Source organism: Astatotilapia calliptera, chromosome 1 (genome assembly GCF_964374335.1).
Source record: "Astatotilapia calliptera chromosome 1, fAstCal68.1, whole genome shotgun sequence".
NCBI classification, from domain to species: Eukaryota; Metazoa; Chordata; class Actinopteri; order Cichliformes; family Cichlidae; genus Astatotilapia; species Astatotilapia calliptera.
Window position 1 is genome coordinate 23,667,696 of NC_137422.1, and position 26,061 is coordinate 23,693,756.

Consider the following 26,061-nt stretch of genomic DNA (forward strand, 5'->3'; position numbering starts at 1 on the left):
TGTTGTTTTAAGGTTGCATATATTATCCATTCACAGATGCTCAACTGGATTTAGATTAGGAGAATTTGGAGGCGAAGTCAACACCACACACTCATTGTTTTGCTTTGTGGCAGACTTCAGCCATTAGGGAATGCAGTTTCCATGGAAGGGTGTACATGGTCTGCAACAATACTTATGTAGGTGGTACATGTGGGTTTTCCAGCAAAACATTGTCTAAAGCATCATGCTGCCACCACCAACTTGCCTTCTCCCCATAGTGCATCCTGATGCCTGGTTTTCACCAGATAAAACATGGACACACCTGCCCATCCACGTGATGTAAAATAAAACATGATTCATTTAAACAGGTGATTGCTCCATGGTCCAGTTTGTTGTTGGTGCTTTTGGTGGTAGACGGGAATCAGACTGGGGAATCAGATTGATCTGTAATGCACAGGGGTGTTCTGACACCTCTGTAGCTCGTCAGAGAGCCTTGGTTGCCCATGCCTCTGTCACTAGTTCACTACTGTTCCTTCCCTGGACTACTTTCAGATACTGACCACCAGAGATGTGCAGCAATGTGTTACAAGTACAATTAATGCAATTACATTTTTTTTTCAAGTAACGAGTAAAGTAAGGGATTACTATTGCAAAAAACTAATTAGATTACTCTTACCTTCCCATGAGCATGCTGTGTTACTGCATTACTAAACCATTTTGTTTGTGAGTGTGACAATGACATACGAATGTGCGACGTCCATTGTAACAACAGAAGTGTGTAGATCAACAGTCGATAATATAGAGTGTGGGAGACAGTATGACAATACTGCATTTAAAGCTTGGAAGTACTAACATTACTTTGAGTTTGATTCTGTAAAAAGTGACAAAAACATTAGCGTCCACTGTACACTCTGTGTGGGAAGAAAATGTGTTTCTACAGTGTAAAAATTAAACTTGAGCAAGCACCTAGCAAACCGACATGGCAATGTGAAATTCACAGACAAGGCCCCGGATCCCCCCGCTGACATGACTGCTGTGGCACCGGACAAAGGTCAGATGGCTCCACTCCTGCTAGAGAGATGAAAATAGATTTAAAAGCGACAGGACTTAATGCAGCAGAATCTTTGATTGTATTTATTTTGCTGTGTTTTACTTGCATCTATTTGAAAGAGTGAGTATAACCACAAAAAATAATTTTATTTTATATGCCAGAATATCCATCCATCCATCCATCTTCATCCGCTTTGTCCGGGGCCGGGTTGCTCTTCGACCCCAGAATATGCAGGCATATATAAGTCGAAGAGCAATGCATATAATTAAATTTTTGTTTGAATCAATATTTATAAAGTTAAAATATTAAAACTTACCAAACAACATTGAAAAAGAGAATTTTTCAATTGATTCAAAATTATATGATGGATTATGCCAAAAAATAGAATTGGGCTTAAAGGTCTATTATTATTATTATTGTTGTTATTATTATTATTATTATTATTATTATTATTATTATTATTATTATTATTATTATTATTATTATGTCATATCTTACATTGTGTCATATTTTTAAGAAAAATATTCCTTTGAAACTCAAGCCCTGACAGGAAGTAAAATAAAAAAAAAAAACAACAACTTCACCTGCTCATGTGTCCCATAATATTAGCTTAGGTATTATGTCAAAATATGTTTGCTTTTTCGGTGGGTTTTTTTGTTTTTGTTTTTTGTGTGTGTGTGTGTGTGTGTGTGTGTGTGTGTGTGTGTGTGTGTGTGTGTGTGTGAGCAAGTAACTCTACGCTCCTGTAGGTGGTGCAGTGCAGTTTTCTTCTCAGCGTAGAAGAAGAATGTCATCCTGCTGTAACTGACTGTCCTGCTTGTTCTTTCTTCTGTTTTTTATCTCCTCGGGTTTTTATCTTTGTGCGTCTGCTCCGCAGTTACAAATACATCGATCAAAAGGCTTCCTCGGTGAGCTATGAAAGTTACAAATAATTTTTAAATAAAAATTTTTTAAATTTCAAATGTTCCCAGCTAGAAGGTGAACACACTGTGAAGCTAGCGATCGGCCTCTTCTATTATCCGATATGGATTTTTCAAAATAATAGTATACATATAGTTAGTTTTCCAGAGGAAAAAAAAACACTGAGCGGTGGTGCAAACGAATTTGCTAAGACCTAAAAAGACTTTTCACTTTCCTCACATTTTTGTGCCTTTGTGGTAAAGAGATGAGTGATTTCACTACTGTTTTCACATGTTTCAAAGCTGTGTGCTGGACTGACTTGAGCATTTAAAGTGTCTTATAACTCTTTTGTTGTTCTTTTAGGTTCACTATTGGGAAATCCTAATTTTTTTAAAAGAATAATAAATCATGTTTCGAAGAAGACTGCCTTTCACACAGTTAGCCTTTGCCACAATGCTTGGAGTTGCCGGTGGAATTTACATCTACAGACCTTATTTCGAGACTGTGCCAAAGACATCCGGAGAGCAGATCCAGGACAAGCCAAAGAAAGAGAATGAACTGGACTGAAGGAGTTCGAGAAGGCAGGAGGCTGCTGGACTGGAGGCCAAACAAAAAGACAAGATCACCATGGATTAAGTCATACTGATTCCTGCTGTTTGTGATTATAAATTTACAGAATAAATATTTAATAATTTCATGTTCTCATATCTGTTTCAGAATGACTTCTAACAAAATTAGTTACTCATCAGTTTCTTAAAAAGAAAAGTCTTTTCCTTACACTCTAACAGTTGTCTGTAGGAGGTATCTCTCATATGAGTAAATGCTGTTACCCATGAGACTGTGAGCCCATAAAGCTTAGACATAACTTAAATTGATCAAACATTACTAAAAGCACTGTAACAGCCCTCTAGTTGTCCTTAGTTGCCCTTGCTGAGTGTTATAAAGTGCCACATTCACGTGTAGACATCTGCAAAGAGAAAATGAGGTTTGTGGTTCTCAGAAGCCTGAAAACAGGTCACATTTTGTTCTGCCACATGAAATACATTTGTGTCTCTTCATGGAATAAATGAACTAACAATGCAACTATATAAAAAATATATATACATTTGTAATTCATTCAATTATCATTAATTATAAGCACTATATAAACAAAACCATGGTTGAAGGGAGACCTCGAGTGGAATAACCTCTGATATCTGATAGGCCCCCATGGCGTTCCTCACAAAATTGTGTTGTGATATCAGTGCAGTGTGCCCAGATCAATTTTTTTGTAAAAAAAAAAAAAACTCAACACAGGTGCCTATTTGAACTACACCAGGTCTGTCAAAGATGCAGTTCTAGACTTTTCCCATTTCCTGTGCTTCTAACAGAAAACCACAAAGAAACACAAAAATATGACTTTTTTTTTAACCATCTAAACAATTAAGTGATCAGAACTATGTAATTACTTCCCCCAAATGTAATAATATATAGCCTACACAGAGTTTTAAAAAGGTTTTACCATTTTATCAACTAACATGTGCTTCATAGCTTCAGACAAGTGATTTCGTATAGAATTACTCATTCAGCAATCATTTTCAGGGGACCAGCTACATTATGAATACATATTGCCAACATAGAAGTGGTTACAATGTTTTCACCATTTACAGAAATAAAAACTATTCACCCCTAAGAATTGCATCTTTCAGGGATTGAACTCAAGAGTGTCACTGACAGCACTACACTGTTCCAATCCAAAGACTGGGTAGGGTCCTCATCATGCTCTCTTCTGTATACTTTGAGTCATAAGATAGAACCATGACTTAAATGTGTAGTTGAGCTAGGTATTTATCTATCTATATCTAACAGTAATCACAGAATTCTTACTTTTGTTTTACAGAATGTCAGAATTTTAATTTTAAAAAAAGGCAGAATCCTGACATTAATCCCAGAATTCTGACTAAAAATTTAGATCTCAGAATCCTGAGATTATTGTCAGAATTATAATAAAGAAAAGTCAGAATTCGTAATTAATGTCAGAAAAATTATTTTAAAAGATCAGGATTCTCATGTAAAAAGTCTGACTTTCTGTTGGTTTTTTAATATCCTGCATTACATATACCTATGTACCATGCCCCCCTGCCTGTTGTTCGTGGGACCCCTTTGTGCCCGCTACTTTAAAAAATCCTGGAAACGCCCCTGCGCTGAATATCGCGTAATTAAAAAGTGCCTCAAAACGAGCACATGGCGTAGTTACAGTTTGCATTGGCGCGGTTATCACTCCGCCGTATGTAGTTATTAGAAAATGTGACGTTTCCTGAGGAGGTATCGTGTGTCAGTTGAAGCAGTGCGGTCTGGTCCGGCTGTGTGTTGTAACTGCCGTTTCCTTCAGCTGACGTTAGCCGTGAGGAGGAGCTGTTTCTCAGCACGACCACACCGACCGAGTTACCACGGCTGCTCACTGCTGATGAGGCTGCTCTCATGTCGACTAAAAGGCCAGCGGCGACGGACAAAGTAAAACTTTCATTTCCTAACTTTCCCTAAAGTCTTCAGGGGCCACTTTTTTAGCCACATTTTTAAAGACGCGACAAAGCGCCCAGCAGCAACGCCCCGCGGCGGGTGAGTATACTCCAGGAAATATAAATCGAAGAAACCAGCCTGTAGCATCTGTCAGCAGTTAGCAAGAAAACTTTTACCTCGCTCGAATATGTTGCTTTGGGACTGCTTGTGTTTGTGTGTGGTTAAAGTAAAGGAGCGCTGGCGTGGGGAAACGTTTTAGCACCTGCTTTATCCTCTCCTCAAATAGCCAGATAGAGCTCGTAGCTTTCTCTACACTTGCTCGATAATTGAGCAGACTGTTGAAACGTGTGAAACTCTGGCTGTCTCCAGCTCTTATCACACTTCTCTGCCATGCTTAGACCAAACTGGTGGCAGCAGTTTGTTTGATAGAGGAAGCTGCCATGCAGTTCTGCCTTCTTCACAGGATCTATGTTAAGGTTTTTTTTTTTTGTTGTTGTTGTTTTAAAAAAAAAAAATTTAAATAAGTGATTATTTCTTGCCTAACAAGTCACGTGATCAGAAGTGACACACACGAGGACCAGCTGATGATTATTAGATTCTATCGGCCTGTTTTCGGTTAATCGATTGGAGCGTGGCAATGGGTTTTGTGCGCCTCTGACTGCCTGCTGCTGATAAGTCCTCACAAGGTATTTTAATGACTAGATCGTTGATGCAGGACCTCCATATCCAGTCAAATACATCACTTGTGTAGCACTCTTTTTCTTTTCTTTGTTTTTTTTAATTTTTTCTTGCCTATTATGCTTGAGGTTTATGGTACTGGCACATCCGGATTTTCCCAAGGAGCTGCCTCCTTCTGTTTTGGACAGCTGCCCAGGGTGGGTCTTCCACTTTAGCTTTGACAAATGATTAAAGCTGCTTTTTGTTTGCATGGATGGCAGCCTGACAGAAATGGCCTCTAAATCCATTCCCATGCATATCAAGGTACAGCCCTGAGATCTTTTAGGGTATATTATACAGCTTTTTTTTAAAGATTTCTTTCTAGACAGCTCTGGACAAGATGTGGAAAAAACAAGACTAAATTAAGGTCAAACAACATGGCAGAGGTATGACATGTGTGATAACAAATGTGATAAGAAAGCTATCAGAAAAGTTTTCAATGTTGTCATTTAAGGACCTTTTTTAAAGAAACAACATAGATTAGTTAAAGCTGCCGCTTAACAATTTTAAAAACCTATAAAAAAAGCTTTCCACCATCAGTGCTAAGTCTCATCGCAGTTTGTGAAATGGTCTTAACCTCTAATCTGTTTTTGTCTTCCTGGTAACACTTTTCCCACACTTCTTAACATGTCCCCAAATACGATTTTTCCTCTGTCCAGTCTTGCATGTAATGCTGTAATAACAACAACCTCTGCATAGCTTTTTTTTATGTTGACTATATGGAAGCCTGTTTATTGATTTTTTTTTTTTTTTTTTTCAGTGGCATAATTTTTTTGTCATCTATCAGTCAATCTTTTGAGTTGGGCATGGGGTGGGCAACATAAACAATATACGATAGAAACGATATAAATTTGGCCAACGATAGAGATTTTGACTATTCCGCTCTACTGTGATAGCGCATGTTGATGATGTCATCAAGCTGCTCCTGTTTTGGTCGAAAGCATCACAGCGGCTAAAACCATTATCATCTGCAAATTATGCCGGGCGACAGTCATAGCAAAGAGATGAAGCACTTTTGAAATATGGGGAAAGCCAGAAACTGCACTTCCTCCACTTCTGTAACATTGATTCATTACTGTTGAATTTTCTCGCAGCTGCCCTATTCCCATGTTGTTGCAGTATATTAATAACTAACCTTGTATTGTGGATGAATAATCGCAGTTGTTCTCCTGACTGAAGTTTGCCCCGTGTATAGCATCCTGCTATGCGATTGCATTTGTCCCTAACCACCAGAATCCCTCACGTTAACTTTTATCGAGTGGAAAAAAAGTTAGCTGTGTCGCTAGCAATCACATAGCACAACATTATATACCAGGTAGTCCAACTTCAGTAACCCTGCAAACGCCACTGCTGTTTAGTTTTCTGTCTTCATTTATGTTGGAAGTGATAGAAGAGCTGTACGTTTTAATTAGTTTCAAAAATCTCTCAGTTCATGCGTACATGTTAGTTTCAAAGTCCAGCTGACTGATGAAAAAGTGACATCTCACCTTCATGAGGACAAACAAACTACTTCTTTGGGACTGTTTCACATTTTTCTATTAGACTGTGTTGTCGATGCAGACAATATAATACATGTACAAACGAGAGTAATTTTGAAGCTGGTGACAGATCATCCTAGCTGATAGAAAGGTGGAATATCAGGTTAGATTAGGAATGCAGGTGTACCACAGATAAAGATGTTCAGATGCAGTTGTTTTAAAGCAAAAGTGTGATGTTTTGTTTGTTTGTTTTTTAGCTTCCATTGGGGTAAATTGGTTAAATATCCTTTTTTTTTTTTTTAGTTCACTGCACCATAAAATATACAAAAATAAATATAGCCTAACACTTAATTTAGGTTATAGAATGGGATCTCAACATTGGTTTGCTGTGCAATTTAAAGTTTCCTAGAACTGTAACAATTAGACAACCAAAAATTATTTAAAAACTATTCAGATAATTAAATATGCTTTTTTTTTTTTCTAAATCTCCTTTCTAAGCTTCCAAATTTTGAATATTAAGCACACCATCAACAAAACAAATGTCATAGTAATCCTCCTTCATTTATAAAATGAAGTTGTTAGTAATGACACCATCCATCTATCGGCCCGTCCAGCCAACCCTGGATGGGTCGCCAGACTGCTACATAAAGGGGCAATTTAAGCACCACCCATTATCCTAACCTGCATGTCACCTTTTGCCCTAATAATGAGATAAATGTACTTAAATCCAGCAACAGGCTTAGTTCGCATCTATGGAGGCATTTCATACCGGCTCCATAGTGTAGTGGTTAACACACTTGTGTTACATGTGACAAGTACAGTTACAAGTTCCCTGGTTTGAGGCACAATTCCAGCCTCAGGAGTCACAAGCTTGTAGTGCCAATCCCAGTCTCGGGGATTAAATGGGAGGGTTTGAGGGTGGAGCCATTAGACAAGTATAACATGAATTACAACTTGTATGTCGTGTCTGCACTATGTGTCTTTACTCTTATTTTAGGTTGTGTAGTGGTTAGTACTGTCACCTCACAGCAAGAAGGGTAGTGGTTCTACTGGCTGTCTGAGGCCTTTCTGTGGGGAGGTTACACGTTTACCCCGTACCTGTGTTGGTTTTCCCCAGACAGTATGGCTTCCTCCCACAGTCCAAAGACACACAAGTTATTAAAATGGTTATTGGTGGACCTCTGAGTCTTGGCAGCACTTGGATTCTTACACTGCAAGTAAAGAGTTCAGATCTCCTACATGAAGCCAGCATGTAATACGTTTATTTTAGAGCGGTGTACATCCAGTGAACGAGGAGGACCCTTGGTGTTATTGATTATGAAAGATTTGCATTTTGTAAGGCAGTAACAAGGACATGACTGCTGCTGCTTCTTCTTTTTGATGCTCACAGCTAATGTTTTCTTGCCTAACACAAGAGATCATACTGTGCTATCAGAGCATCCTTTTCACAGCTATACTAGGTTTGTGAAGTGCTGTATGACTGTGCAATTTACCTCAAACTTTACATTTTAGAACAGTGCCACGCATATCATGTAATGCATTTTCTTGATGTATGATGATGTGCCATTTTTTTGTACTTAAATGAAACGCAATAAGAACGTCTCTGATTAGCTGATAATAATCTGCAGAAATGTGCTGACACAATCTTCACTGTGGTTTTGCTCGACTGTGTCACTGTGACCTGTTTTAGCCGAAGCACATTTCGTATATTGGCTCAAGCTTTTCCGTCAATTTAAAAAGAAAAAAACAAACAACATAAACAGGGTAGGTTTTTTCTTTTCTTTTTCTCTTTAGTAACATGTGGTCCTGTTATCTTTAGGTACATAGTTGCCAGTTTGCTATATGGTAGCAGGAAAAACCTTCATTAAAAAAGAATACTAATGCTAATAATGAATAAATTCTTTAGTGTATCTTCGTAGATGAAGTATATTGGCCCATTTTCTGAGCACTAAAAACAGTAACTGGTCTATTTGTAAAACTGGCTGCAAGTCCTAGAAGGTTAATCCAGTGCTTTTATTAAAACCATTGATTTAAAACTGAAAGTTTTTTTTTCTCTATTACAGAGTACTTTTTGACTTGTCATAAATGAAGAAGCACATTTTTCAGTTTCTTTTCCAGTGAGACACAATACAAGGACTTTAAACTCCTTTAGATAAACATGATTTTTATTAGTGAACATCTTAACAAATGTAGTAATTAGGTTAACTTATATAATGACTTTTCCAACATTTTGCTGAGGATGAAACAAAAAAGAAATGCTGTAATAAATTCTACTTTAAAGGCTGTAAAGGCTCTCTTGGAGAGAAGAAGGACAACTACTGTCTAAGCGAAAACCCTTAGTGATCCCTCATGTGTCAGAAGTATCGGAACAGCTAAGACACATTTTTCTCTAAACACCACATCTCTGTGGCTTTCGAACCCAGAAATAAGCGGCACCAAAAATTGCTCCACCCCAAGGATCCGGTCCCCTGGCACAAACAGAGTAATGTAGTGTACGCTGTTAAGTGCCTGGAGGATTCCTCTGATTTATACATCCGGGAAACCAAACAACCTCTGGCTAAGCGGATGGCACAACACAGAAAAGCTAACTTGTCAGGCCAGGACCCCATGGGCTATTTACACCGACAGATCAGTGGACACTCTTTCAATGATGAGGATGTAAACATCCTGGACAGGAATGAACACAGGTTTGAGGGGGATGTCAAGAAGGCCATTTACGTGAAAAGAGAAAGATAATCTCTGAATCAAGGAAGGGGCCTAAGGGTATATCTTTCATCATCTGCATCACCAATGCTGTGATTGCAGCCATTCCTCAACTCTGTGAATAGTACACATGGTTACTGATCAATGGTCTTTGATCAGTAGTTGTTGATCAATGTTCATGACAATTTGCATATTAATGATCAAGAAACTGACCTCACAGCCCATGTTTGTCAGTGGTGCTAGTTTCAGTCATTGTGCAAATGTACTGTTTGTAAGATTGGAGAAACCTGCAGTCAGCTGAGACTGAAGGGGTCACTTGGATGAGTGACAAAACGTTTCTCGCCCAGATAACCAGAATCAGCTTTTGGGGTAAAGGCTCTAGTGTTTACTTCTTGATTAAACTATTTAGATGGTTTTGTAGTCACTTTAGTTGTTGATCTACATGCATGTGAGCAGTTCAGCCACACTTCAAAATTTACATCATTTCCAAATATTTGGGACACTGATTAAAAGATAAATAACAAGCAGTGTGCAATAATTCATATTTACACTTTATACCCAAGTAAAAATACTACAAAGAAGAAAAATTATGCAGAATTTCAGTTGCGTGCTAACACGTTTCAGAAACAACACTTTTCCCACTGTGTTGCATCACCTCTTTAACAACACTAAGTATATGGAAGCTGAGTGAAACAGTTTTACATTGTTGCTTAATTCAGCAGTTGCTTAACAGTTTGTAGCCCTCTTTGTCATTTGTTTATTGTTATGTAATGCACTATTGGGTGGCCAGTATGGACTGCTGGCAGGGCAGTTTAGTACCTGAACTCTTACCACAGAATGGTGCTGTTGAAATATGTGGCCTGCTGCCTTTTGCTGGAAAAGATTGCATCTGTACACATACTGTTCCAAAGTCACTGTAAGTATATTGTTTGGCATTAATGGTGCCTTCACAGGTGGGCGAGTTGCCCAATGTGTGTGCTCTAATGCCTTCCATAACATCACAGATCCTGGAAAAGGATTTAATTGGTCAGGCTACGGGACAGTTCAGTCCATTTTAAATTAGCCTGAGCCCAGAGAAGTTGGTGTGTTGTTTGCATTTGTTTTGTCTTTGCATCGGTGGCTACAGCGAGGAGCCATGCTCGCTGATGGTAGCTTTCAGAAGCGCTTCTGAGGAGATTTCTCAGTATTTTAAACAAGGTGTGGAAATACCACAATTTTTTTTTCCAGTATTACGCTATAACATTTCTAAACTACTTCTTACAGTTTTTCACAGAGTGAACTCCATCCATCCTGTACAAGATGCTCTATTTCTTCTCGTGGTTTTTTTTGTTTTGTTTTTTTTTTTTTTGTGGGCCCTATCTGGACTTTTTTTTTTTTTTTTTTTTTTTTTTACAAACCTGTTTCTGACCTGAAAAAAGTTAAAGGATTACACTAGTTTTTGCTTTGATGTGATGTTGTGGTGTTTTAATCGGTTATATGGTTTAAATGTTTATGTGGAAATGGAGTGGCAGTTAACCCCCAACAAGGAATTCATGAAACCTCACAGTAGCATTTAAAGTGTGCAGTTTGCCTTCCTGTTTCTTACAGAACTGCCTGTGCTTGGACTCACGCAGAGACTTTTCTGCATGTTTCAACGTGCTAAACCTTTGGTACCTTCACACCAGTCATTAACTTCTTTTTTTTTCTTGGCATCTCATAGGCCAACTACAGGGTTTAGGGCTCTGGCCTGAAAGTTTTCTAAAGGGCAAAAACAGCCCCTCCTCCATGTTTCTCTGTAGGCTTAGTGTAGTCCTATAATCTTGTTGGAGTTCTTTCCCTGGATTTCTCCAGACAAATTTTCAACCATCACATCCATGTAGGTCGAATTTAGACTACAAAAGGTTATGTCTGTTTTCTTATGTTTTATTTGAAATTAATCTAAGCTGTCATATTTAGTGTTGGGTAAGTTACTTTAAATTAGTAACTTAGTTACTTTTGATAGAAGTAACTAGTAATATAACTAAGTTACTTCAAGTTACTCGTTACTTTCAAAGTAACTAGTTACTAGGGAAAGTAACTTTGGTTTTACTCAGAATTCTCTTGTTAATGTGTTGCTTCTGTAACTGGATACCCAGCAAGAGTGCCAGTCTTCTAGCTTGCTTACTTGCCACAAGTGCACTGTGCCACCTACCAATAGAAAGGAAAAGATAATGTGCATATTTCCACGAGAGAAATCCCACGCCTGGACCGTCGTTGACCGCCGCCATGATTCTAGCCTACATCACAGCGTCATGTGCGCTTTTTACATCCAACACAAAAACTGCAGTCGTGGTGCTTTTGATTGTACTCAGAACTCAGAAATTCTGCCCTCTGAATAGGAATATGTAGGTAAAACCAGACTGCAGATAAGCTGCATACAGAGCTGGACTGGGACAAAAAAATCGTCCTGGGCATTTTGACTAGAGACTGGCCCACCATTATAGGAAAAATCATAAAGCCTTTGATTGAAAACAAACACTGTTGTGACAGTGATGTACACTGTCTTGATGGTATATATGCATCAATCTATCAATCGTTTGTTGTAAGACTCAGATAATTATTTTTTTTTAAAGCTAGACATTGTAAATGAGAATAAGAAAGAAAAGTATTTCTTTGTGCCCCCCTCTCCCTGTTAATGCCCTACCTGGCCCCTGGCAACACTTTGCTAGACCCGCCCCTGCACAGTTACCAGCAGCTGTCAGCTACTTAGAAAAGGATCCTGGTGTTATTTGTCTCTCAGAAACAGTTCATAACTTCCCTTCAACTCATTCATGTTAACTAAAAGTTAAACCTGTTTCTCCATCACCTGTTCAGCTCTGATGATTCAGTAAGGACATCTCCTGGTTTCATCTTCATGTTTCCCTCTCACCACCAGAGATGGGCAGTAACGCGTTACTTGTAACGCGTTACTGTAATCTGATTACTTTTTTCAAGTAACGAGTAAAGTAAGGGATTACTATTGCAAAATCGGTAATTAGATTACCGTTACTTTCCCGTAGGAACGCTGCGTTACTGCGTTACTAAAACCGTGATTTTTTTTTTGCGAGAATGTCTCATGACAGTGACGTAAGCAAGTGCGACGTTGGTGACAGCAGCTGTGTGCAGATCAACAATGGATAATATATCGAGTGCGGGAGAGAGTATGAGCGTGCAGCGTTTAAAGTGTGGAAGTACTGACCTTACTTTGAGTTTGATTCCATAAAAAGTGACAAAAACATTAGCGTCCATCGTGCGTGGGAAGAAAACTTTTTTACAGCGAAAAAAACCCCTAAACTTCTGAGCAAGCACCGAGTAGCTACGACGTGATGGGAAACTCACAGAGACACTCGCGCGGATTCTTCAACTGACCGCAGCACACCTACACCAGGGTAACCCTCCGCCTACCCCGCTCCTGCTTTACAGGTGAAAATAGAGCAAAAGGACCGCTGAGTCTTTGACTTTATTTATTTTCTGCTGTGTTTTACTTGCATCTATTTGAAAGAGTGAGTGAAAACACAAATATTTTATTTTATGTGCTGGAATGTGTAGAAAATAGGTTTAAATGTTAAACTAATTTATTCAAGTCAGAGAATGTTGCATATAATTAAATGTTTTGCTTGATGCATAAAGTTAAAAGATTAAAACTGATAAAACAAGTTAAAAAAAGAGACTTTTCCATTTGATTACATTTTGTATGATGGATTATGTAGAAAAAGTAGAATTGGGCTGAAAGATCTATCACTTTATCACCTCTTCAGGTTGTAAATCGTGTTTTTAAAAAGTAACTAAGTAACTAAGTAATTAATTACTTTTGAAAATAAGTAATCAGTAAAGTAACGGGATTACTTTTTGGGGGGAGTAATCAGTAATTAGTTACTGATTACTTTTTTCAAGTAACTTGACCAACACTGCTCACCACATATCCAAACGGATATCATGACCAGCAGCTTTTACAGCTGTGGCTCCAGCAAACATCAGCTGATACTAGAAAGTAATATTAAATAAATTCTAACAACAGCTGATCAAGCTTAAACGTGCTGCTGTTGTTTAACACGACATCTGCTGGTTTCTTCTTTGTGGCGCGAAGTCGGCGATAAAAAAACAAGAGAGAAAAGCCGATCAGCTGATCATTGATCAGTTTCATGATTGAAGTAGAAACAGGAGAGGGAGGGGGCGAGAATGAAAGAAGAAGAGGCAGCTGTGCAGCAAAGACACAGAATAACTCCAGCTTTGTGTCTTTTTCATTGTAGCTGAAGTCCGGGACAAACGGTGTTCCTTTTCACCTCAATACAAAACGCGTGATATTTTTTCTGAATACGAGACAATTCTGTTTTTTAGGGGACGGTTGGCAACTCTATTTTGTTCATAAGGTTAATTATTAAAGTTCAACATCAGTAACATAGCACTCGCCCAGCTGTATAGAAACTCCGTCATGATAGCTAGTACGCAGTATGAAAAAGTCAGCACAACAAAAATAAACTCCACCTAAACTTGGTTTATATCTGACCCAGATAGACTGCAGGTCATAACTTCTTACCTGAAGTTCAGTTCACCTGACACTCGGACCGGCGGCCACCTCGGGTCTCTCCTCTTGCCTCCCCTTTCCCTCAACCACCTGCTGGCCTCCACCACTTGCTAATGTTACTGAATCTGTGGAAGCTCCGCGATAGCCACCACACGAAGTAACGAATAACGAGCCTATCTAAATCCCAGTAACGATTAACGCGTTCCTGATTTTGGCATAACTAGTTACCGTGCTCGTTACCACAATGGTAAATGGTAAATGGCCTGTATTTATATAGCGCTTAATAATAACGTAGTTACTGTAACGCATTACTTAATAACGCGTTAGTCCCAACACTGGTCATATTGTTTGAGCTAATACATGGTTCTCAGTATGAACTTGTCTGATAGATCTTGTTGATCTCTGTGGTGAAGAATCTAAATCTGTAAAACACAAACATGAACACGCTGCTTTAAGAGCAGGAGTTTCAAGATGGCCGTTACGCTGATCTTTATATGGTGGATTCCTATATTAAATATGCATACCCTGACCTTTTGTGCTTTTTTTTTTTTTTTTTTTGTGGACCAGTAAAAATATACTGATGGCCCAGTGCTGAGCACTGTGCTCTGATCTGCATGATTTCTTTGCCATATTAGACATAGCCCCTCAATCTCACAGAAGCCCCTTTTACCTACTTTTCTAATCATTGCTTTAGGAGGAGCACCCAATCCGAATAAAGTATGGCTTAAAGAGAGGGTGGTTTTAAAATGAGAGGTGCAAGTGAGGGGCTGCTCCAAGGCCCAGTATAAGATGAGCTTATTTTGAACTTTGCAACACTATTCCCAAAAATATGCAGATGGAAATGGGTATAATAGGGCTAATCTAACAGACTATAACTTTACATGTCAGTTATTTTAATTTCAGACTTCTAGGTTATTGCATGTTTATGAGATTGATTTTGTGTGTGTGTGTAAACATGCAAACAAGGTTAAATATTAAATATGTGTCATTAAGTTTACATTTGTATTGATAAAAGATAATAATACTGATATATCCCCTTTATTTGAAATGTAGAATGAAAGTAGCTTCTTTCAGGATTTATGTAATGCTGATTGCAGTTGAGCCAACCTGAGTTTCTTCCAGGAGACCTAATGGAAACACCAAGGCTTTTAAAGTTATTATTAAAACCTTGTTTAGAAGTTTTAACCCGCCTGAGTGAAAACGGACACACGAGAAGGAATGTAGACGTCACTGTCGTCTGACTTGGTGCTCTTTGCTCACTGTTTATGGCCACATCCGTGCTTAAAGCAGGCATTTCCATCTCAGGGTGTTTATCGTGGATCCTGATTTTGCACTTAGTCTTAAGCTGCTTATTATAGTCCCAGATGGAGAGTTCAATGAGCGATAGAGTGAAAGAATGTAAGACTTGTCTGAATGCTTTTCTATGCAGTGGTCATATGATACATCTCCGCCATCTTTTAACTGTTTTGATTGGACCTATTCGACCATTACAAATGAAAATGTTACATCCAGCAGCTACAACACAGTCCGTGTCTTATTGAGTTAGGAGTCTAGTGTCCTTATGCTAAGGTAAAAACAAATTCAAGTATGTAGAAAATAATATAATTTGCTCAGAGAATTTGTAACTACGTTAAAGCTGTAGGAACATAAAGCATTGTCTGTGTCAGAGTGCGTGTCTTTAGTCGGAGAGGAATTTAAAATGCTTCCTGTCACCGTGTCAGCAAGATGAAACCACTCTTCCGTCACACACAGATTAGCCCCACATTGCCATTCACTGTACAAATCTAAGCCTGGAAGGCACTTAAAACTCTAAAAGAAGGAATGCATGTATCTTGCCAATTTTCACTGTAGTTTAATAGAACATGAGTCTATTTAGTCAGACTATATGATAAAGTCTGAATATGTCCTGCAGGTTTTAAATGTGTCCTTGATTCAACACAGCTGATCTAAATAGTTAAATTACCTTCTCAACATGTGTTGATGTTTTCCCAGAGTCCTGGTAATGAACTAATCATTTGATTCAGGTGTGCTGACCCAGGGTGATATCTAAAACCTGCAGGACACCGACCCTTGAGGCCTGGAGTTCCCCACCCCTGCTCTAGTATCTAAAGGGGTACTTAACAGTAAAAGAAATTTCATTGGTCCTTTTTGGAGTTCAAAAAGATGTTCCTACATAAAACAAAATTTTGAAGACTGGTTGCATTTTGCCCTTTTACAGACTAACAAACAATTACACTGCAGAGAAAAATAGCTCTAAGACTGATCTTTTGTGACGTGGTTAAAGGTTTAATGTGCCTTTTACAGTGCTCTGAGTGTAATGTTGTGGTGAGGTTGAATGCTGCGGTTGGTGTCTGTGGTTACACGGTCATGTTTAGCGCAGTAGATCCGTGGTTAGCATCTTATTTTACAGCAAGAGGGTCCCGGGTTTGAAGTCTAGCAGAAAGTCTGAACCCTTCTGTTTGGAGTTGTCATGCTTTCCAAGATGTTTGGTTTCGCATGTGTTGGCCTAGTAAACAGTTCCACACAAGATTTTTTTAAAATCACGAGTTTTACCAATTGCTTTAAAAAAAAAAAAGTTTTTTATATTTTTCTGTTTTTTACTTCAGATGATCTGGAGCTGGCAGGTTGAAGACTAGCTAATGTCTGAGCACTGTCCCGGATCTGAAAAGTTTTAGACCGCAAATAAGTCCTCTTCATGTGTGAAGAGGACTTGTCAGTGTTGTTATTTGAAGGAAGACGGAGTTCATGTGAAAGCATCAGAAAATAAATGCAATTAGAGCAGGGCGATATGGCCAAAAATATTTATCACGATATATATATTTGAAAATTTGCGATAACGATATAACCGACGATATAATTGATGCGAGACAAAATACAACTCCACAACATTACTAGCGCAAAAAGACAACCTTCCATTTATTTTCACTTAAACAAGAAGCTGGTTTTTATGTACATTAAAGCTTTATAAAAATGTAACAGTGCAAATGCAAATTCCTTGCTGAAAGTTTAACCAAAAGGCATTTCCAGTAGAAATGGGCTGACATATCCTGAGCATAACCACGTATAATATGGTTATATGGTTAAAAAGAGGTGCTTTGCAACATTAAACTGCAGTGTGCAGTACGCATTTTTCGGACCATAAGGTGCACGGGATCATAAGGCACATTAAGCGAAACAAAGCAGTCAGATAAATCAAACTTTATTAAACTCATTCTTCTTGCTTCCTCCACTTCTGTACCATTGATTCATTAATGTTGAATTCTCTGCAGCTGCTCTATTCCCATGTTGTTGCAGTATATTAATGACTAACCTTGTATTGTGGATGGATTATCTCAGTTGTTCTCCTGACTGAAGTTTGGTCCGTTTACAGCATCCTGCCATGCGATTGCATTTGTCTCTAACCATGAAGAACCTTCACGTTAACTTTTATAAGTGGAAAAGTGTTAGTGTTCGTCCTCCAGCTTCACTGTTTATGTTATGCTAACATAGCTGTGTCGCTAGCGATCACGTAGCACATCATTATATACCAGCTAGCCCAACTTCAGTAACCCTACACACGTCACTGCTGTTTAGTTTCCTGTCTTCATTTATGTTGGAAGTGATAGCAGAGCTGTACGTTTGATTTTTTTCAGAAATCTCTCAGTCAGAACATGCTATATCATGCTTAGGTAACTAGCGAAACTAGCGAGCTAACTTCCGCTAGCTTCCTGCTAACTTCTAACTCCGTTAAATGTAATAACTTTTGTTTTCATGGATGCCTGAAAGTTAAACTTTATAGTTACACCTGGTAAAGCAGCAATGCTGATCGTTTTATTAAAGATGAAAGAATTTAGACAGTTTTTAACTCTAAGTGATGCTGCAGTGTTGTTTGACCTGAAGCATACGGAGTTTAGGACCCAGATTACTCCCAGATTTAAGAGCATCTTAGTCCGACAAATATGACAATAACAACGGCCGCTTGCATGTTCTGCAAAAAAATGTGCTTTGTTGTGTATCTGACGGACAAACACCAAACCAGTTCCACATCACTGAAGTTGCACCATTTTTACAAACCAATTCTGGTTCATCTGTTTCACTCAACAATCGGCCATGTGCGTATGAAAACAAAGGCACTGCGCATGCGCGTTTTACTCCCATTCTATCGCGATATTTCATTTTCCTATCGTTGCCTAACATTATACCGGTATTACCGTGAACGGTATAATATGGCCCAGCCCTAAATGCAATTGTAATTAAATACTTTAAAATCTGCTGCTTGGACTGGAGAAGAGTAACTTACATTATCTTCACACTGTAGTGGAGCCAGAGCTCTAATATTTATCTAAGACAGGGTTGGGGAACTCCAGACCTTAATGGCTGGTGATCCTGCAGGTTTTAGATGTGTCCTTGATTCAACACAGCTGATTCAAATGGCTAAATTACTGCCTCAACATCTCTTGTAGTTCTCCAGAGGCCTGGTAATGAACTAATCATTTGATTCAGGTGTGTAGACCCACTGGAGTTCCCCACCCCTGATCTAACATATGCAGATCTTTACATCTTTAGAAACTTGAAAGGCTGTACACAGAGAGTTGGTCAAATACTGGTCCAAACGAGCTGTCTCTGGGATTGTCTGTCAGCACACTGCTAAATCCTGCTCTTGTAATTCCCATCATTCAGTAACATCTGACAGAAGTCTGCTTTAACCAGCACCAAGTAATTCATACAGACGGTATATATGCAACTTTTTTTTTTAATTCATTTAAAAAAAAAAAAATTAATTTTATTTTTTTACAGTTGTGCATTTCATTGATAATATGGTCGGTCCCCCCCCCCCCAAAAAAAAAAAAAAAATCCACTGCACACTAGGCCCTGCCATACGGCACAACATTTAGCAACCACTGGATTTGCGTAACAGAGCGCCTGTCTTTGGCACTCCACTTCTAGACTTCTGGTTCTTACTGATGAAGACATAAATGTCTATGTGGCAACTATAGTTTTAGCAAATATGAACAACCACAGGACTAATTAATACTTTAGCAGTGAACTGTTTTCTATAGTACATAAACACATCTTGTTTTCCTGGTGTGTGCATGTTTGCGTTTAACCTACAGCATGTACTGAATAATAATAATAACCTTTACACAGACACAGTAGTTCATTGGTACTTTTGCTCTTTTCATGATGAGTGTACCTTTTGAATATTAAACGTGTCATATATTGTAGAGTTTCTGTGTTTGAGGTTTTTGGATAAGACATGTACTAAAACTTTACAAGAGTTATGTTTAGTTCTAGTTTTGTACTTTTTCACTCCACTCTCTGCTTAATTTCTGAAGAATAGAGATATGACTATGGCTTCACTTTTCCATTTATATTTATTTATAAGATTGTTGGCTGACTGAGTTGTTTTGTTCATGTGTTTCAGAAATTAAGGCCTCACTATGTCTGATGGGGAATATGATTACCTCATCAAATTTTTAGCCCTTGGTGACTCTGGCGTGGGGAAAACAAGCTTCCTGTACCAGTACACAGATAGCAAGTTTAACTCCAAGTTCATCACTACAGTCGGAATAGACTTCAGAGAAAAACGAGTGGTGAGTCGGTGCTCTTTCATTCAGCTCTTCTTCTTTGGCATCAAAGCAGTTTAGGAGGACATCAGGTGTGAGGGAAGTGACCTTAAAGAAAGTCCAGCAGACCCAAAGCTGTTTCCACTTGATTACAAATCGACAAACAATGTTTAAAACACCAAAAACCTTGAAAGACCAGATGTTAGTCACTGGATAAAACAAATAAATTTAAATTGCAATCTACTGAAAACCAAAGCAAAACTATTTTGACGTTTTGAACACACTTTCTTAACTTCATAAAAGATTTAAATATAACAGAAAGTAATTATGAATAATTGTAAATGTAAACCATCAAGTGTTTGGTTTGTTATGTTTTGAATGGACTCAGTTTGCATTTGTTTTTGTTTTTTTTAAATAAATAAGAGCTGTTTGCATATGGATAACCATGTACAGCATTAAGACAAATGGCTTCCTTTTTATTTTCTTTTTTGTTTCTGACTTTCTGTTTTAATGTTGTCAGTGTTTTTGAAATCTTAATGAACATATTACTCCACTCTCACGCTGTACAGGAAGCCTGATCAGGAGCTTAAACAGATTCCCAGATCATTCACTCCACGTTACAAAAGCCTACCGGTGAATGTTGCAACAGAAAGTAATGACTAATACTGCTGAGAAGCAGGCAGCACCCTCCTTAAGAATAAACACTTCATACCATTGGCAAACAGCTGAGCACATCTCATATTTACTTTAATGCTGCTGACCTTCAGCTCTGAGAAGAAAACCTGCTCCTGTTATATGTATCGGTCATTATCTTTCTTTTCAATGCTTGGTCTGAAGGATTTGAATGTACCTCTTTTTTTCTTTTTTTTTTCGTTAAACATAAAAACTTTACTTTTAAATATAAATGAGTGCACAGCTGGGGAATATTTTGTTTTTTTGTTTTGGGGAGATGAACAGAAAACATTTTTTTTTTTTTTTTTTCCCCAGCTGTTTTTTTTTTTTTTTTTTTTTTAATTAATACATGGGGTAACTGCACTTCTCCATCAGACACCAAGCTGCAGTTTTGCTCAGTACACTGTGTTTAAGAATGGAGGAGGAGGAGAAGCCGTGATGGAGGATACACAGGCAAAAGTTTACATTAGAGGTGTGAGACACAGCTGGAATATAGAAACCACAGAGGAAGGAGGACTTTTGGAACAACTTGTCCTTATTATATTCATAAGTTGTTTCAGCTGTTTAAGGTGTTCAGAGTTTTTGCACCTCACCATTTGTGAGAATTTTAAAAGAACAATAACATCTTGAGAGTGATGTAGATTTTATTGAAAATGTATATATTAAATAAACTGACACTGGTATCAAGTTGTGCTGTAATTTGACTATAACAAACTATTCATGCAACTTCAAAATGAGGCTCAAAAATCAGGAAAACATTTTCTTAAATGTTTGCTGCCTCAACTTCTTCCTCCCGGTGTCTCTACTTGCCTACTCCTCTGCTTGTATCTCTGGTGTGCGGAGACACAAGGAGTGGAATCATAGAGAGAGACGAGTTCCCACTTCAAGCGTTAAGTCACATTTCAGCTCATCCGGCTGCAGGACTGATGAGCTCCTGCCACGGGGAACTGTCCGTCGTCCATCTGTGCTCACATGAGTCATTACTCCTCCTACAGTGTGGGTCATTATTTAATCAAACTTGCACACAATGAGAGCTCACACAATATAAACTCATTATCAAGGTCACATTTGCTGTTTTATGGGCAGTTGTCTCTGACCTTCTAATTATTAAAGTTTGATGAATCTACAGTTTTTGACAAACTCTGTAAATAATTGTGTCAACTATCCATCATCTCAACGTTGGCCATAGGTGATTAGCCCAGGAGGAGCCTTCTGCTCCTGGTTCATGGTTCCTGCTTCTCCAGGAAATTTTAAATGTCATTAACATAATTTTCCCTTTAGTTTCACTGCACTGATTTATGATGGAAATGTCAGAATTTTTGTTTAAAAAAAAATGCAGTCATAAAAAGCACAAACTGGCAGTACTCTAATTATTCTCACATTTTCTCATTTAACATTTAAACGCTCTGTCAACACTCATAGGCATGATTCAATGATTCATTCCTCTCTCCCATTTTTAGTTTGACAGCTCTGATTTGGTATCTGATAATTACATTTACACGGATCCCCTGTTCATAACTTAATTTAAACTTTACTTTTGAATAGTACAAAACTCCCTGCACAGTCATAAATATCAGGATTATCATAAGATTCATTAGCAAACAGAAACACCTCTAAACTCCTCAAACTGGCTGACAACTAGCTTGGTTTTCAGACCTTTTCTATCATCGTCTTTGTTTTGTTTCTTTTTCTCTCCCCCCTCTTGTTCCTACATGGTTAATGGGGTGGCTATATCCTCAAAATCCCAGTTTAATATCTGTTAAATTAAGTATATGTATATTTTTCTGTTTCTAAGCTGTACAAATCACCTGGTCCAGATGGCACATCAAGCAAAGGACAGAAGATCCACATGCAGCTGTGGGACACTGCAGGACAGGAGAGGTAAACTCTGTTCTAACTTCTTGATCTCTAACTTTTGTTTTTCTCCATTAAGTGTTTTTTCTTCCTCTGATTTCAGGTTTCGAAGTTTGACGACTGCTTTCTTCAGAGATGCGATGGGTTTCCTCCTCCTCTTCGACCTCACAAACGAGCAAAGTTTCCTCAACGTCAGACACTGGATGAGTATGTGTCCTAATGTGTTGAGCTGAAAGCACATTTTTAGTCATGAAAATGGAAGAATTAACAATCAGTTCACCGCTGGTGTAATTAATAAAAAGTGCACCAGTCACTGGATATTTACAAGGGCACCTGTAGATGCCCTTCTACTGATTTGTAAAGAAAGTAATCCAGATTTTATTTCTTGCCTGGCCTTCATCTCTCCACCAGGTTTTATGAAATTCAGCTCTGTAGCTTTTCAGTAATCTTGCTGACAGACAGACAAACAAACATCCACGTCGGCTCTGCCTTAGCAGAGAAATAATCTGTTTCTTGTTGACTGTGCACAAAGGCTTATTATGTCCGACTCGTGGAGTTTGGTTTTAGACCCAAAGTGTAATTAAACTTTTAATCTCCCTCTTATTACTCTTTCCCTACTCTAACCCCAGCTGTATCAACTAGTACGTGAATGAAACCTTGATGTGTTTGCCACTATTTAAGATATTTCCATGGAAACACAACTTTATGCATTTAAAAAAAAAACAACCTCTGATCGTTTCAGGTCAGTTACAGATCCATGCATACTGTGAAAATCCGGACATCGTTCTGTGTGGGAACAAATGTGACCTGTCGGACCAGAGAATGATCAGTGAAAACCAGGCTCGTGAACTCGCCGAGAAGTACGGGTACGTCTGTCTGCCTGCCCGCCTGTGATCCATCTGTACATGAACCTCTCCCTCAAACATTTGCCAAGGAGGCAGTGGCCGCTTTGTTTGCCAAAGTTCATGCAGGACAATGTTGAACTAAATTAGTCCTCCTTGAAAAACAAATATTTGTGCACACGTGTAAAATATCCTGCTTGGGACCCATCAGACACACCTTTACTAAAAATATAAACGATGCATTCAAGTATATGGCATCTCTGCCCATCTGCTCTGAATGTATATGTGACATGCTTTGAGTCCTCAAGTAGAGTAGAAAAGCACTGTATGACAATCAGCCAATGGCCTTGGCAATAACTTCTCATTTATATCTATAAACGGCATCATGTCTACCTGGCAACCACCTAACAACGGACTATAAAATGACATTTATACAGTCGAGGACGACCTCAGCTTTGCAGATGTCCCACAGACATTTCTCCCTTTTTTTTTTTCTTTTTTTTTTGTATTTATTTTAAATGAATTTATTTACTTTTAATATAGTCTGTGCCATATTTATCTGTTCATTTCTGTTTACTTAGCCTAGCAGGGACGAAGGACACTGTCTCAGCTGAACTCTGGACACGCGCACACATACATATACACTGATATGCACACACTCATCCCCCCTCCCTTTCCAAACGCCTTCGACGCTTATTCCCTTCCGATGCTGCACCCTTTACCCACCCCTGTTGCTTGTCATGTGTTTCTTTGGTGTATTAAGAGTTTTTTTTCATGTGCTATGTGCAGAGGTGTTTTTTCTGTTCTCTAACTGATCTCCCTGTTGGAGCTCAGTCTGGGGGGAGTTATTATTTCTCCTCATCTTTCCTCATGTGGTGCATTTCTCCATTGTTATACCTCTCTGACCTGTCTTCTCCATGTGATGTTTTGTGTAATGTATGTATGGTCGGAGGGTAAGATGGTGCCGCCATTGCGTGCAATAGGTCGACAGCCTTATGAAATTTCCCCTTGTGGGACTAATAAAAGGTATATCAATTCAATTTATATAAACAATATCTAACACCCTTATCTCAGTGTGGTTAAGTATATCAGTTAACCGACTGATCAAACAATACTGTAGCAGTCCGTGTACTGTCGTATTATTATATCTGTGTATTTTAATAAGTACACAGCAGCAGATGGGTAATCCAAAGATGAAAACGTCTCCAGTAAGTCAGTAAATGACCTTTTTTGCTGCTAATTAGTTTAGAAATAACAGCGTCAGGCTGTTTCAGGAAAACACTTAGCTCCATTTCACAAACTTAATCAACATGCTTAGTTCCACAGCTCTGCACATAAAAACTAACAAAATCAATACTCATGTTCTCAACTTCAGCTCCATGAAAGTCTTGTCCTGAACGCCTTCACTGCGTCAAAACGGCGATCCTTCAGCTTGAATTTCATTTTGGGGTAGAGTCGGATCTGGCGAATGGGGCAGGTGGGGAGGGTAAAATTGTTTCGGTGTGCCCTTCTGTGAGCGGGGCGACGTTCAGGTCGTTTCGATGAATGACTCTGGACCAGTGTTTCAATGACCGATTTTTATTATTATTATTATTATTATTATTATTATTATTATTATTATTATTATTATTACTTCTTATGAGCAGAGTCACAACTTTTTAATTGCACTCCTACGTCAACAAAGGTTTGAGCTACACTATAGCTGCTGTCTTTGATCCCTGTTTTGTAACTGAAAAATGTTTCCGTGCAGAATCCCGTATTTTGAGACGAGTGCTGCAAACGGGGATAACGTGAGCCAGGCCGTGGAAGTCCTGCTGGATCTCATCATGAAGAGGATGGAACGATGTGTGGACAAGTCCTGGATCCCCGACGGGACTGTCCGAGCTAACGGACCCTTCACCCCAGACCTCTCAGAGGGCTCCGACAGAAGCAGATGTGCATGTTAGGTTTATTTTAAACATCTGTGTTCATAGTGTGGGTGGGAAATGATGAAGAGGTGGGAGTCTGTATATTATTATTATCATTATTATTGTATGCTCTGTGATGATCATTTGTGCCATTCAACCAGTGTGTTACACATTTCCATCCAGTTTGTCAGTGCTGAGTTAAATGCCTTTTGGATTTGGGCATTTAACTTGAATTGATTTAATGAGTCTTTTGAATGATTAATTCATGCTGGTTGTGATTTTGGGATATTTATTTCTTATGATGAATAGCTTAAATTTCCAGATCATATATTCAAAGGTGAACTGCAATGCCACAGGTTTTATGAATATACTTGCTTTAGAGATAAATTAGCTATTTATGGATCTTTAGGTTATGTTCTACTGATGCTCTTCTGAATGTTAAGCTGTAATCTCACCGGTGCCACAGCAAGAGGAAATGTAGCTCACAGTGACCATCCGGTGTTAGCTAGATGGACAAGTTAACACTCTTTAATTTCCTTCCTAAATCTTTGTGCTTGTTTGCCTGCAAAATTACAAAACTCTGTTTCACTAAATCATCTAAACTTTATTATGTACAGTTAAGTCCAATAATTACTAAAAAAAAAAAGTACATTCAGTAGTTAGAATGAATTAAATAAAGTGATTTAAAACAGGGCAATAACTCAGGAACGGGGATGATTCGGGTTATCTATCCTGCGGCTGAAAACAGACGGTTGCAGAAAATGTTTAAAAACAAACTTTTGTGCATATTTGGACTTTTTTGGGCTAAACATAATACTCAGTTTTATATTTTAAGCTAAAATATCAGTGTGTGGACTTTCAGATTACTTTTGAGGAATATTTTGGAGACTAAAAATGATCAAAATGGCTTCTGATTAAATAAATGCAGAAGCCTGTTGTTATCCCAATAATAACACTTGTGTCTGAAGAGAGGCTTTGACTAATTTCCTGAATTTCACCCAGATTTTCAGATTTATCATCATTTGTAGTATTCGTAAAGTCCCGAAGACCTTGACAAATAAATATTTATTACTCCAGAGGGGCGTATTACGAAGCAGGTTCAGCATATCCAGGCTTCCCTGGCGTTGCCTGGCTGAATAAAACTTAAAAACCCAGTGGTGTGGTGGGAAAATCAGGCTTTCTGCTTCAGACTCTGAGCACACTCGCATAAAACAGCGTTTTTGACAACTTGTTTAATGTCTGAAGCTTTTAAACATTCAAACGCTACTCGGTGTGTTCAATTCCGATGATTTCCCATCACTTTAGTTTATCGGCAGATTAAACCGAATGTAAATTATAGAATAACTACGATAACTCAAGAAGGATGTTACCTAGGATTTTCAAACTGTTTC

At 38.4% G+C, this 26,061-nt stretch overlaps 1 protein-coding gene and 1 non-coding gene across 3 annotated transcripts; both read left to right on the forward strand.

Annotated features, from left to right (window-relative positions):
• Positions 1 to 1,760: 1,760 nt before the first annotated feature.
• On the forward strand, positions 1,761 to 2,635 carry LOC113023083 (uncharacterized). The gene is made up of 2 exons (XR_013906396.1): positions 1,761 to 1,938; positions 2,294 to 2,635. It is a non-coding gene; the product is annotated as an uncharacterized LOC113023083 (transcript).
• A 1,691-nt stretch (positions 2,636 to 4,326) lies between these two features.
• Positions 4,327 to 25,359, forward strand: rab27a (RAB27A, member RAS oncogene family). 2 transcript variants are annotated; one of them, XM_026169200.2, is made up of 6 exons: positions 4,327 to 4,528; positions 19,254 to 19,422; positions 21,863 to 21,948; positions 22,025 to 22,128; positions 22,664 to 22,787; positions 24,514 to 25,359. In XM_026169200.2, the coding sequence occupies exons 2-6, from the start codon at positions 19,270 to 19,272 to the stop codon at positions 24,707 to 24,709; spliced, it is 663 nt and encodes a 220-aa protein (XP_026024985.1). In that variant the 5' UTR covers positions 4,327 to 4,528; positions 19,254 to 19,269; the 3' UTR covers positions 24,710 to 25,359. The 2 variants fall into 2 exon arrangements, with proteins under 2 accessions (XP_026024985.1, XP_026024990.1); XM_026169205.2 differs by lacking the exon at positions 4,327 to 4,528 and adding an exon at positions 5,092 to 5,115 and having other exon boundaries at positions 24,514 to 24,948.
• The last annotated feature ends 702 nt before the right edge of the window (positions 25,360 to 26,061 follow it).